Here is a 12588-nt window from a genome sequence, read left to right as displayed (position 1 = left end):
CGCATGCAAAGAGAAGATACGCCCACAAAGTGCGCAATATAAGCAGCACAGCTTCTTGTATTGCAGCACTGGAAGGCAACTGCAATTAGAAAAGATGTCATGGGTCCACATGTACTGTAATGTACCTTGATGTTACTATGCAGAATGTTGCTTGAGAAATCCACCCTCAAAATTGTGATGCAATAGGGCCATCCTTACCGCAGCTTCCGCAGCCCAAAAGCAGTTCCCCAGCAGATTTCCATGAGCGTTTTCATTCTTTTACGAGCCCGACCACAAGAGGAGGCTATGCTTGGACTTGCTCCAAGGTACCTGAAGGTACTTTTATTGACACGGGTCATCGGCGTAGTAAGAAAGGCGGAAAGGTAAGAGGAGTAAGAGAGAACAGGCAGGAAGGTAGTTCTAATGCGGAAAGAGGTGCAGGAAGGAAAAGGAAAAAAAGAAAAAAGATTTATAACCGGGTTTGTCTACGAGTGATCACCACCGATTTTGGTCTTGCTCTTTCCGTAACTTCTCTTTCTTTTGCCAGGGAAAATTTCTCACAACGTCATCCTCATCTTTAACTTATTTCTTCTAATTATCCCCATTCTCACTGCAGATTCTCCTATTGACTTTGCATCATTTTTATTCTTCACATTTGTCTCGCCTCGTTTTTCTTCCCTTACTTTTAAGAGTTACACTCTTTCATATAAGCTGTTTCTCTTTATTTACTAAACCCTAATATTTATATCATCACTTTTACACTCCCGGCACTGTCGGGATTCGCACGGGATAATATCGTTCACCCGAAGCGTTACTAAATCCCCAAACCCTCTATAAAACATGTCGAACCAGTACTCGGGCTACGGAGGTAATCCGTACGAGGAAGCCAACAATGTTGAAAGCGGCGCTAACCATGCCGTAAACGCCAGCCCATATGCTCAATATGACGACCAGGCGCAGAATCAGCAGTATGAAATGGCCAACTACGCACAGCCACAAACCCAGGTCCAGCCCCAGGCCTCTGGTCCTCTTGATCGGAACGCCTTTCTCAACGAGGCATCGTCTCTCCACACAAAAATCGACTCTTTAAACAGCGACATTGGGAGTATCGCAGCACTGCATCAGCGTGCGTTGGATTCAACAGACACCAATGCTAGCGATGTAGATAGCGCAGTATCAGCGGCGCAGGACAAGGCTATCCAGCTGAAGAATTCATTGGCGCAACTGAACCAGGACATTAGCCGGACGCCGGCAGGATCGGCCGCCCAGGCCAAATCAGGCCAGTACAGCACGCTGAAGAAGCAGTTGCAGGAAACGGTGCAACGGTTGATGCAGACTGAGGCCGACTATTCGCGCAAGTACCGCAAGCAGATTGCCCGTCAATATCGCGTAGCCAATCCCGGGGCAACAGAGGAAGAGGTGCAAGCAGCAACAGAACAGGACAGGTCTCACGAGGGAGTTTTCCAAACAGCGGTACGTATCCGGAGAAGAGGGAATCTAGAAAGAAAAAGAGATAGAGCGACAGCAACAGCAACGATAACAAGATGCCAAGAAAATAAACCCCTGCTAACGATTTTCTTCCCTCTTTTAGCTTCACGATTCCCGCATCCGTAATGCTCAAGACTCTCTTGGCGCTGTGCGTGCGCGCCACAACGACTTGCAGAACATTGAGCGCAGTATCCAAAAACTCGCACTCTTAATCGGCCAGATCGACAGCATGGTTGTGTCTCAAGGCGCAGCAATCGAGGCGGTCGATATTAAGGCCAGCGAGGCCGTCGACAACATGGAGGCCGGTAACAAGCATGTTGACGAGGCTACGGCCAAGGCTCGACACACACGCAAGTTGAAGTGGTACTGCACGTGGATCGTAGTGGTTATTATACTAGCCCTGGCCCTGGGAATTGGTCTAGGCGTTGGTCTGAAGTAAGCGATGAGGGAAGAGAAGGGAAGGAAAGAGAGACCAAGAGCGAGCGAAACTGAAGGGAAGACGGGGTGACGTCAGCCATATGGCGGTGGAGGCTCTACTTAATCTAGGACTGGGAAACATTTAACTTTGGTGCTGGCCGAGGGCGTTATCTCCATGCCATGTATTGTCCTGTATCTTTGTTACTACATCAGTTTATCTATAATACTTCTTGCGGGGCAACGCAATAATATCATTGTTGAGTTTGCGGTGGGATCTTACAGAGTGAATGGTGTTGTTAATGGCTTAGCGTAGGGGCTTTATTTAACGTTGGTGCTAACACAAGGTTTTAAGCTTGATGCTTGAAGCTTAGAGCCCGCAGCGGGTTGAAACAAGGCAGGAGGCATTTAGTACTCTTGCATTTCTGTGACTCTCCCCTGATCTTTTTATTTTCTGCCGATTTACCTGTAATTAATTGTCTAGTATCCGGAGATTTCTTATCAAGTACTCATTATTGTCCTATACACAGTATAATAAACCATCTTTGTAATTCACACTGTCACTGTACCTCCTTTCTGTCAAGAGTCCTTCCTTTCTTGAATCTCTGATTCACAAGGCTGAACCATTATCTATTTTATTGCCTGTTGTCAATTTTCCTCAGCCCTGTTATCTTGTATCTTGTCTTTCTCGTCATTTTCCCCTTTTGGATTCGTTCTCTTCTTCTCTCACTAAACTCGAACAAAGCTCCAATTACCTTTAGCCACATGTTCGGAACGTAAACCAGCGATAGTGTCCTTCCAAGGGCAACTCACCATATATTTAATCAGCATCCCTATAATCTATTGCCGGGACTTTACTTGCTAGCCCCGTATTAGGCCCGCCGTTGCTGTTGTCTTGGTTCCTTAGACAATATGCCGGGTCTTGTGCAACAGCACCTGCACATGCTGCCCATTGTCCTGGCCTGTATGTTTGCATATATTCTAGTGCCCTTCTTCTTTGTCAATGATTGCTTGGATAGGGACTACCGAAGCAGTAGCCAGGGTGTTCACGGATCTGGCCAAAGCCTCTCAGAAGCCCCAGAACCTTTCTCCATCAACGGCATCCCTGTTCGCCGCATTAGCTACGATTGGTCTACTGCCCTTCGATATTTTCCTGTAGACTCCTATGCCTCGCCGCCGTCCGGTCCTCCCCGCGTGTTTCCCCGTGTCCAATTCCACTTTCTGGATGACAAGGCCACTGCTAAGGCGCGCAAGATCAATACCAAGCGCCGAAACGCCGTGTTTTCCGTCTTTAAGCGAGACTGGGCTCTGTATCGTCGCTATGCTTGGATGCAGGACGAGCTAAAGCCTATTGCTGGAAAGCCACAGAATCCATTTGGTGGCTGGGCAGCCACGGCAATCGACTCTCTAGATTCATTATGGATCGTGGGCTTGAAGAGCGAGTTCAACGAGGCTGTGCAAGCTGTTGCGCAAATTGATTGGGCTCGCACGAGATCCATCAGTCTCAATCTGTTCGAAACCACGATTCGACACCTAGGTGGCCTTCTCTCGGCCCACCAGCTGAGCGGAGACCCTGTGCTGTTAGCGAAGGCTGTAGAGCTTGGCGATATGCTGTACATGGCCTTTGATACCCCAAACCACATCCCAGCTTTCTGGCTCACTTTTGCCATGGCTAGGCAGGGCCGCCAAGTTGCAGGAGGACGAGAGCCATCGGCTGCTATCGGCACTCTTAGCATGGAGTTTTCGGAACTGTCGCGCCTTACTGGTGACGATAAGTACTACGATGCCATTGATCGCATCAGGCTTTTTTTCAAACGCACACAAAGCCAGAGTCTATTACCTGGCATGTGGCCGCTTCTGATCGATTTCCAGAACGAACGTGTTGGTAATGCTATATTTACCCTTGGTGGCGGTGCTGACTCTCTATATGAGTACCTCCCCAAAATGGACTTGCTTCTCGCTGGTCGCGATGATTCATGGCGTGAAATGGCGCTGAAATCTTTGGATACTGCCTTGTCCAACCTTGTCTTTCGACCAATGACGATCGACCAAGCTGATGTGCTCTTTTCTGGACGCGTGACTGTCGACAAAGACGGTGTGCCTCAAATCCGTCACCAAAGCGAGCATTTGACATGCTTTGTGGGAGGCATGTTTCTGCTCTCAGGTCAGATCTACAATCAGACTAATTACCTGAGCGTTGGCGAACGCCTAGCTCGAGGCTGTGCTTGGGCTTATGCACAGTTCTCTACTGGTATCATGCCCGAAGTATTCGAGCTTCTAGCGTGCCCGAGAAACGAGTCATACGCGCCGGACTTTGCTGCATGTGAGTTCAAACCCCCAACATCACATCCAAGCAATAGTGATAGCTCTACAACAACACTCCCTAATGGCTTCTCCCAAATCAATGATGCGCGATATATTATGCGACCAGAAGCCATCGAAAGCATATTTTATGCTTATCGAATCACCGGCAAGGAGGAGTATCGAGACATGGCCTGGGCAATGTGGAAAGCGATCGAGAAGGCCACACGCTCGAGATTCGGCCACTCGGGCATTGCCAACGTCCATGTGAAAAAGGGAGATAAACTTGCCTACCTAGACTCGATGGAATCGTTTTGGTTTGCTGAGACCATGAAGTACTTTTATCTGATCTTTGACGATCCAGAGGTCATGAGCCTAGACGATTACGTGTTTAACACTGAAGCCCATGCATTTCCACGCCCAGCACCGGCGCCGGCGTCGTAGTTTATGTAGCCCACTTTTCTTCTATTGATTTGATATTCTTTTCCACGAGCTTACCTTGTCATTTTTAGCCCATGAACTTTCTATAATGAGAGTAGCCATCCGGTTTCATTGCATAACCCTAAAATGAATAAAAAGTGGGGATATATTCTTATCAATCGATAAATGATCATCTACATCCTCAGAGCTCTGGTGTTCACTTGGCTGGCCAACAAACAAGAAACTATCACTCAATAAGCGAAAAATAATAAATAGGCTGCCTAATCTTAGTCGAGCAGCAAGCGACAGCCAGTCCTGCATCCCGTCCTTATAGAACCATAGTCTTATTGAGTTTCACCTCAATTGATTGACCTAACCGCGGTTCTAGTTTCATCTTTAATGCGCTTATTCTCTTTACATCCCCGACGAGTCAATTGCGCTTCGCTTCAAGCCAACCAGCCGGATTCAGATCCACCAAACCCCTGTTTTGTTCACGATGCCTCTCCACACCCCATCGAAACGCGCCCTTCCCCGGCTCCAAGCCCCGTGCCTCCCATCAGCATTTCCCCCCGGCTTTGCATCCACTTCTCCTTTGTTCTCAATTTCCCACCGCTTCTTCTTCTCCAACCACAAGCCTAGCACATCCCAGACTCAAACCCATTACGACGTGCTCGCCGTGCCAGTCACCGCCTCGCCAGCTGCCATCAAGAAGGCCTTTTACGCACTCTCTAAAACCTACCACCCGGACCTCAACCCCGATAATCCTAGTGCTAAAGCACGTTTCCTGCGCATCTCCGAAGCCTATGCTGTTCTTTCCGTGCCGGCTAAACGTAGTGCCTATGACCGTAGCATACCGGCTGTGCATCGCCAACAGCAGCACCGGGACCAGCAACAATCACGTCGCGGCGGGTCATATTCATCATCCAATCCTGCCGGCGGCCGTCCACCGTCAGGGTTGTCAAATCGCAAATCGGCTTTCACCGGGCCTCCGCCGTCGTTCTACCGGGCTGGTGGCTGGAGCACACACTATGCCAAGCGCCAGGCGGCCCAAGATGCTTCGACGTCAAAACCCGGGTCTTCGCAAGGGACATACTGGCCTGGAACGGGTCCCGGTCCTGACCCGCTACACTCGGTTGGCCGAATGGCACATTTTAATGCTGCAGCCCACTTCCAGACTCATATGCGTCAACAGGTGATGTTGAATCGGCGGCGAGCGGTGAATTCGGCACGTGAAAAGGACTTCGACGAGGTCTCATCGGGCACCAAGATCTTTTTGATTCTAGCCATGATGGTGGGCGGTATGGTGATGGTGCCGCTATTGATTCCCACAGTACGAAAATGAAATAAAAAAACGAGAGCCTAGCGATATTGGCGGCAGGTTGGCTACATACGGGACACAGGCCCAAGGATGGCTGATAGGAACTGTTTAGCCTATTTCGTTGTAAATACATGCATTTTATAACATAGGAAGGAACACATAACAACCACTGTTCTCAGCTTGGCTTCGATATTGTTACGAATGGACGCGTTACAAAGCATGGATAAAAAGCTAGATAGACACGCAGCAAGCATACACGCTCAGTTGTTTGACTGCCCGTTTTATTGCACGTTTGCCTGGCTGGTTGGTTATGTTCAAAGTATTTATTTTGTCGGTGTTTCAACTGACGAAGTACTAGACAGGGCTAGCTGAGAGATGGGCATGGAGACATGGTATTGGTAAGTCAAGGCAGGTAGGGCAGAAATCTACGAAGAGAAGGTGAAAGAGGTGCCGATCTTGTGGGTGGCCTGGTCCAGCTTCTGAGTGTCAACGGACGCACCCAGACCCAGAGTCACACCGTCACGGAGAAGGACGTTGTAAGACAGGGCAGCAATACCGCGGTCGTTGATCTTGGCCTATGAGGAGAGTAAGAATATATGTTAGCAAATGGGTGGATCTGCGTGTGTTCATGGAATATACGCCCGTTCTCCACGCGCATCTAAACTCACCTTGGCAAACGAGACGGGGTCAATGCGGTACTTGGAGGCAATCTCCAGACCAACGGCAGAGCCAGTCTTGGAGTTCCACGAGGCCTTGCAGCCGGCCTCAACCTGCGAGTTGACCTTCTGGTAGAAAGAGGCCGAGAAAACAGACAGGTTGTCAGTGGCGGTGATAGCGGCACTGTAAGCGGGGGCGCTGTAGCCAACGGCAGCGTTGTAGGAGCTGATGGTAGCCTTGCCAACGTCATAGCCAGCCGAAGCACCAGCCAGGAAGCCCTCGTGGCCAACAACAGCGTCAATGGCAGCGGTGGGGCCGCTCAGCAGGTTGAAGAAAGCACGGCCATGGAAGTTAGACTGCTTGAAGTACAGGTTGAGCTTGGCACCCTTCTTCTGCGATGCGGGCAGGAAGGTGAAGAGACCCTCAGCCTTAAGGCCCTTGGCTAGAGTGTCCGAGAGCTCAAGCTTGGTGTCGAGAGCGTTGGCAGTGTTCCAGGTTTGGGTCAGAGTCAGGCCTACAGTGGGAGAGGAAGATAGAACGTTAGCGGCCGAAGGCTTTCGAAGGAGGATCCTGACAAGAAAGACGAGCGTGGGCCGGGAGCCAAAAAAAAAAGGCATCATAGCCTGCCCTTTGATCCATGGTCATGACGGCGTTCCATTAGCCAAGATCTGCTTAATCTGCAACATTTGACCAGTGCGATTTTCTTCTAAACACATTCTTGGAGTCTAAAGCCATCTTAAGCAGTGTCATCAGACCAGACCAGGCCAGCTTCACGCCCGTTGTTTGCTTGTTGTCTTTCTTGTCTAGGGCGGGAAGGATTGGATTGGCGAGAGTAGTATGATATTTGATGCGTACCGGAAGGCTTGTCAGTGTATTTTCCCTCGAGCTGTGTAGTAGGCAATGATGGGTTAGAAAATCTAGCGGTCTAGTCAAGTCGAAGAGACAAATAACAAAGGAAGTACTTACAGCACCGCTAGTGGCCTTCTCGTGCGAAGACTTGCCAGTGACCTTGAAGGCAACGTTGTTGGGAGTGTTGCTCTTGAACTCAAAGGTCGAGGCGGCAGCGTGGTAGAAATCCCGGTTGAGGAGCTATTTATCAGCAGGGCGGAAGGTCAGTACGGATTCTAGGGCATAAAGGGCTGACAGACAAGCCAATTGCTTGCTCTAAGTGATATGAAGCTCGCAATAGTGCTGGCCAAGACGCAGGCTATTGTGACTGCCAACATCGCCACTATTGCCCATCGTCGGCAAGAAAAGGAAGGAAAGAACGCACATCGTTAGCCGGCTTGGCGATATCGGTGAAAGCAGGGACAGCCATTGTGAAGAAGGTGGATGAAGATGTGGTTTGTATAAAGGACAAAAGGAAAGGAAAAGAGATGAAGGAAAGAAGAGAAATTTAAAAAAAAAAAAGGAAATAAAAGAAGGTCCAAAAAGAAGAGAAAATTAAGAAAGGGCAGGAACATCCGTTGGTCTGGTTGGCTGACTGGGGGCAAAGGGACCCTTCTTCTTCCTTTCAGTTGTCGGGTAAAAAATTGAAGCTGTGAGTCTTGTACTGCCCAGGTTTGGCAGCTGCAAGTTACTCGACGACTAGAACGTTGCTTAGGCTGTTGCCCATCCAACTACCTACTCCAGCTACAGACAAGCCCAGCCCCGCTTTGGAGGGGCTTCCTTCTGTACAGGCCCAACGATCATGTGCAATCTTGGTGGGCTGGCACCAACTCTTACTTGGCCTGCTGCGCTTGCGCTTGAAACCTTAATTTAATATGAGGGCTGGGTTCTTTGAATTGTTGCCCCTCCAAAATAGCTAGGGAGTAGAACAGAAGAAGAAAAACACCATATATCACCATGTTGTGCTTTATTTATTCTGTTATGCGTTGTTTTGGTTCTATCCATATATCCTATTCCCATCGAGCTATTTCTTAGTAGCCATATAGCAAGCGCCATATGGAAATACACCAACACCAAAGCAACGGAAGAAGGAGAAATACGGGCTTGCTTTCACTCTTATGCCTCTTGTTGGGAAACCTTCATGCCTAAAATAACCTCGCAAACGACTGATGTTTGATCCACGCAATCAATAATATCTTTGGGCCCCTTCTTTTCTTCCTTTTTCTTCCTTTTTCTTCTTTAACCCTATTTTGTTTTACTACTAGTTGCTACAGCTACTCTCTCTTTCTCGTTCTCGGCAGATTGCGGATATTCCTTGACTTTCTTGTTCGGCTCTAAGGCAAACCCCACTCTATCTCATCACTTTCTTCCCCTCTCTCAACCACATGGCCGATTTTTCTAAGCACCAGACCGCGGGCACGTGGCCATTGTTCTGTTATTCTATTTGACTATTTTTATTCCGTAGCAGCCAATAGTCTAGACTACTATACTAATAATCATCCATCATGATACATTAGGTGAAAGAGGCAATAAACCCTCATCACAACGACCATTACAACAACAACACCCAACCCTCGCCAAAGGGAACCTTCTCATCAAGCTTCAGGCTTAGCACAGCCGAGTAGTCAATACAGCCCTCATATTATGGGTTGGAGGGACACGGCCCCGAGTAACAAATCGCAAAGGCATAAGACTATTACCTTCTAAATTCTGGGTCTCCCTCGCCTTCTCATTTCATTTCCAAGCTCGCGCTTGGGCTTCGTGCTAAGATTCAAAAAGAAGTCATTTTAGTCTATTTTTATTTTTTATTCGCTATGGCCACAAGACCGCCTCCTTCAGTCGGTAGTCTCGTACTTGGCGTTGTGAATAGAAATTGAACGGCCAGAAGGGTCCGTCTGTTTAGACCACTTCGGCGTCCAGCGCATCACAGTCGATGCACACGTCTGGGGGAAGAGCTCATCAAACATCAAGCGGTACCAGTAGGCCTCCTTAGTATCGGGGATGTCAGTGCCCCACTCGGCCTTGGGGTTCTTCATCATCTCGTCCGTCACTTGTAGCTCGGCGTTGTCCTTGAGCGCGTCAATCCATCCGTATCCAACACCGTCGGAGAACTGTTCCTTCTGGCGCCAAAGAATATCATCTGGCAGGTACGGCTTCTCCTTTGTGTCAAAGGCCTTGCGTAGAATGTGCTTCTCAATCTTTCCCTCAGTAATCATTTTCTCCTTGGGGTCTATGTTCATGCAAGTCTCCAAGAACTCCTTGTCCAGGAAGGGCACACGCGCCTCCAGGCCCCAGGCAGAAGTAGACTTGTTGGCGCGCAGGCAGTCAGCAAGGTGCAGGTTGCGCACACGGCTTACCGTCTCTTCGTGGAAAGACTTGGCGTCGGGCGCAGCGTGGAAATACAGGTAGCCACCGAAGATCTCATCAGAGCCCTCGCCAGACAAAACCATCTTGATGCCCATAGCCTTGATCTTGCGGGACAGCAAGTACATAGGAGTAGAGGCACGGATGGTGGTGACATCATATGTTTCCAGATGGTAGATGACGTCAGACAGAGCGTTGAGACCATCCTCGATTGTGAAAGTCATGACGTGGTGCTTGGTGCCCAAAAACTTGGCAACCTTGAGAGCAGCCTCATTGTCAGGAGAGCCAGGAAGACCAATAGAGAAAGAGTTGAGCTGGGGCAGATATGTCACAGTGTCCAAATGGTTCTCATCATCCATACCGACCAGGCCCTCACCAGTGTCAGGGTTCTGGGTCTGCTCTCCCTTGCTAGCAAGAGCAGCCTCCTTGAGTCTCAAGGTTTCACGCTGGGCAATGGAAGCGACCAGTGAAGAGTCTAGACCACCAGACAGCAAAACACCATAGGGGACCTCGGCCATGAGGCGCTTTCGCACTGACTTCTCGAGAGACTCGCGGATGGCGGTCAAGTCAAGAGGGCTAGTAGGGACACGGGACGGCTCCCACCATGAGGGGTTGAAGTAGCGAGTACGCTCGCCAGTCAGGGAGTCGAAAACGTGGCCGGGAGGGAAGGCTTCGATCTTGTCGCAAACAGGGGCCAGAGACTTGAGCTCGGAAGCAAAGTAAACGGTCTCGGGCTCCTTGGAAGACCAACCCTGGTACAGAGTGGTAATACCAATAGGGTCGCGGGCTGCAATGATTCTGTCTTGCTTCTTGTCGTACAGGACAAATGAGAACATACCATCCAGATGGTTGGGGGCATCCTTGCCGTATTTTTCATACTACAAAGAGAGTCTTGTTAATAACTACAATCTCGCAATACCCAGTTCGAGGTTGGCAGTAGCTCAAGTCTCAGCTTACCAGGGGAATGACAACTTCGCAATCAGAGGCTGTCTTGAAGTGGTAGGAGTTGTGCAAGTTCTTGCGAATTGAACGGTGGTTGTAGATTTCGCCATTGACAGCAAGGATTATAGTTTCATCGGAGTTGGTCAGGGGTTGAGCGCCAGACTCAACACCAACAATGGAGAGACGTTCATGGCAAAGGACTAGAATAGTTGGTTAGGTGTCTGATGTTACCTGGGCTGGGAGCCGATGGAGGTAGATTGACTTACTAGTGTTGTTGGAGATGACGCTGCCGCCTAGATAAATAAACATGAGGTTAGCATAATTGCAGAAAGAGAAACCCGGTGCAAACTCATCCCATGGCCTATTGATTTGATCGCCAGCACGGTCCTAAGAGGCCAATGTTCTATTCCCCATCGATGGCCTTGATTTCTCGGTGAATTGATTTGACCCAACTCAGAACAACCACTGAATTCAATAAAACAAAAGAGTGCCCTTTGGAAAATTGAGCTCTGGAAATTCCGCGTCCCCCTTCTTGCCTTACATAGCCCACAGGCATATTCATATTGGACTCAGAGGAGCTTTGAGTGGGCCAAACCAACTGGCGTAAAGATGGAATTGATTGCGAGAAGCCGTATAAGGAGGGAATTCGCGAAAACTGGAAGAAACTCACTCCAATCGGGACCACGATGGCGGATCCTAAGTAGCAACTGCATATTAGTAAAAAGTTTAGATAACAGTGGGGTGTAGGGTGGAAACCTAGATTATCACAGGGCGATAACGAGGAAAATTCAACTTACAGCTTAGACAGCTTCAGCGCAGTAGGCTTGAAGGCCTGGACGTCAGGGTGACTATAGATAAAATTCACAAAAAGAGTCAGTTGCAATTGCTATGGACATGATATAAAGACCAGACTCCTGATTTTAGCTGGCATGGTGAGAGCCTGCAGGATAGATCAAACAAGATAATGGAGGGGCACCCCTGAAGAAGTAAAAAAAAAAAGCCCCTCCATGCAATCAAGCCCTAATAGAAGTCGGCAAGAATGGAAGTTGCAATTCTGAACACCTCATTCTACTGCAATACCGCAGATATTAGGTCTTAGAATGGCAACAGCCAAACGCTTCCAACATGCGCGCTTGATATTGCATGCCATTGCAGCGGATAATAGTGTGCGTCAAACGTACCGGTGACACGCAAAAATGCCACACATAGTGTATAGATGTGGAGAGATGGATGTATGTAGCACAGAGATTGGATTAGGGAGGCCCGGAGAGATTGCCGTGATATCAAAAAAGACTATACAAAGGGTATCGCGAAAACGAGTAAGAAGTCAGCCAGAGCGGAAGAAAAAGAAAATCAAGAAGAGGAAGAGAAAGCGAAGGTGGAAGACCAAAACGAAAGGATGGATAACATGCGCCCTGTAGAGCCTGTGGGGCCCTTTATAAATAAGTACATGTACATGGCAAGGCTAGGTAAATCTAAAGGCGTCGGCGGACAACTAAATTGCTGCGGCTGAGAGTCATAGATAGCAAGGGGTGGGTCTGCAGAACTAGGGACAGAGGGTCATAGGATTTTCGATGGATTGAAAGCAGAGAAAAAGAAGAGATAGTGAGTCCAACATAGCCATTTAGTCTAGATTACGCTGGGGCCAGCAGGAGACTACCCGTCATGTGAATCAACCCAATGAATCACGAAGCTAGATTTCTTCTTGCAGAGATTGAAAACGACGAAGCAGGACGCACTGAGGAGTCATAAGGAAGTACTGACATTGATAGGGTAGTCGATTTTCTTAACTGTTATTGTGGGACGATGGCCTGCGT

The 12588-nt window shown here is 48.8% G+C and overlaps 5 protein-coding genes across 5 annotated transcripts; 3 read left to right on the top strand and 2 right to left on the bottom strand.

Moving 5' to 3' along the window:
• Window positions 1-819: 819 nt before the first annotated feature.
• Window positions 820-1906, top strand: HOO65_030640 (Syntaxin-like protein psy1; the record flags this gene model as incomplete). Its single annotated transcript, XM_071002288.1, has 2 exons — window positions 820-1452; window positions 1571-1906. The coding sequence occupies 2 exons, from the start codon at window positions 820-822 to the stop codon at window positions 1904-1906; spliced, it is 969 nt and encodes a 322-aa protein (XP_070860319.1).
• An 887-nt stretch (window positions 1907-2793) lies between these two features.
• Window positions 2794-4626, top strand: HOO65_030639 (endoplasmic reticulum mannosyl-oligosaccharide 1,2-alpha-mannosidase; the record flags this gene model as incomplete). Its single annotated transcript, XM_071000461.1, has 1 exon — window positions 2794-4626. One exon carries the CDS (start codon window positions 2794-2796, stop codon window positions 4624-4626), a length of 1833 nt encoding a protein of 610 aa, XP_070860318.1.
• A 472-nt stretch (window positions 4627-5098) lies between these two features.
• On the top strand, window positions 5099-5944 carry HOO65_030638 (DnaJ domain-containing protein; the record flags this gene model as incomplete). Its single annotated transcript, XM_071000460.1, has 1 exon — window positions 5099-5944. The coding sequence occupies one exon, from the start codon at window positions 5099-5101 to the stop codon at window positions 5942-5944; it is 846 nt and encodes a 281-aa protein (XP_070860317.1).
• Window positions 5945-6345: 401 nt separating this feature from the next.
• Window positions 6346-7895, bottom strand: HOO65_030637 (outer mitochondrial membrane protein porin; the record flags this gene model as incomplete). Its single annotated transcript, XM_071002146.1, has 5 exons — window positions 6346-6495; window positions 6589-7205; window positions 7433-7502; window positions 7544-7666; window positions 7851-7895. 5 exons carry the CDS (start codon window positions 7893-7895, stop codon window positions 6346-6348), a joined length of 1005 nt encoding a protein of 334 aa, XP_070860316.1.
• A 1405-nt stretch (window positions 7896-9300) lies between these two features.
• On the bottom strand, window positions 9301-11978 carry HOO65_030636 (asparagine synthase; the record flags this gene model as incomplete). Its single annotated transcript, XM_071001890.1, has 5 exons — window positions 9301-10707; window positions 10787-10971; window positions 11038-11132; window positions 11569-11619; window positions 11953-11978. The coding sequence occupies 5 exons, from the start codon at window positions 11976-11978 to the stop codon at window positions 9301-9303; spliced, it is 1764 nt and encodes a 587-aa protein (XP_070860315.1).
• Between the last annotated feature and the right edge of the window lie 610 nt (window positions 11979-12588).

The sequence above is a fragment of the Ceratocystis lukuohia genome, assembly GCF_044167205.1.
Source record: "Ceratocystis lukuohia strain C4212 chromosome Unknown Supercontig3_pilon, whole genome shotgun sequence".
NCBI lineage: Eukaryota > Fungi > Ascomycota > Sordariomycetes > Microascales > Ceratocystidaceae > Ceratocystis > Ceratocystis lukuohia.
The sequence above is the reverse complement of the archived record's forward strand: the minus strand, read 5'-3'. Positions and strand labels throughout refer to the sequence as shown.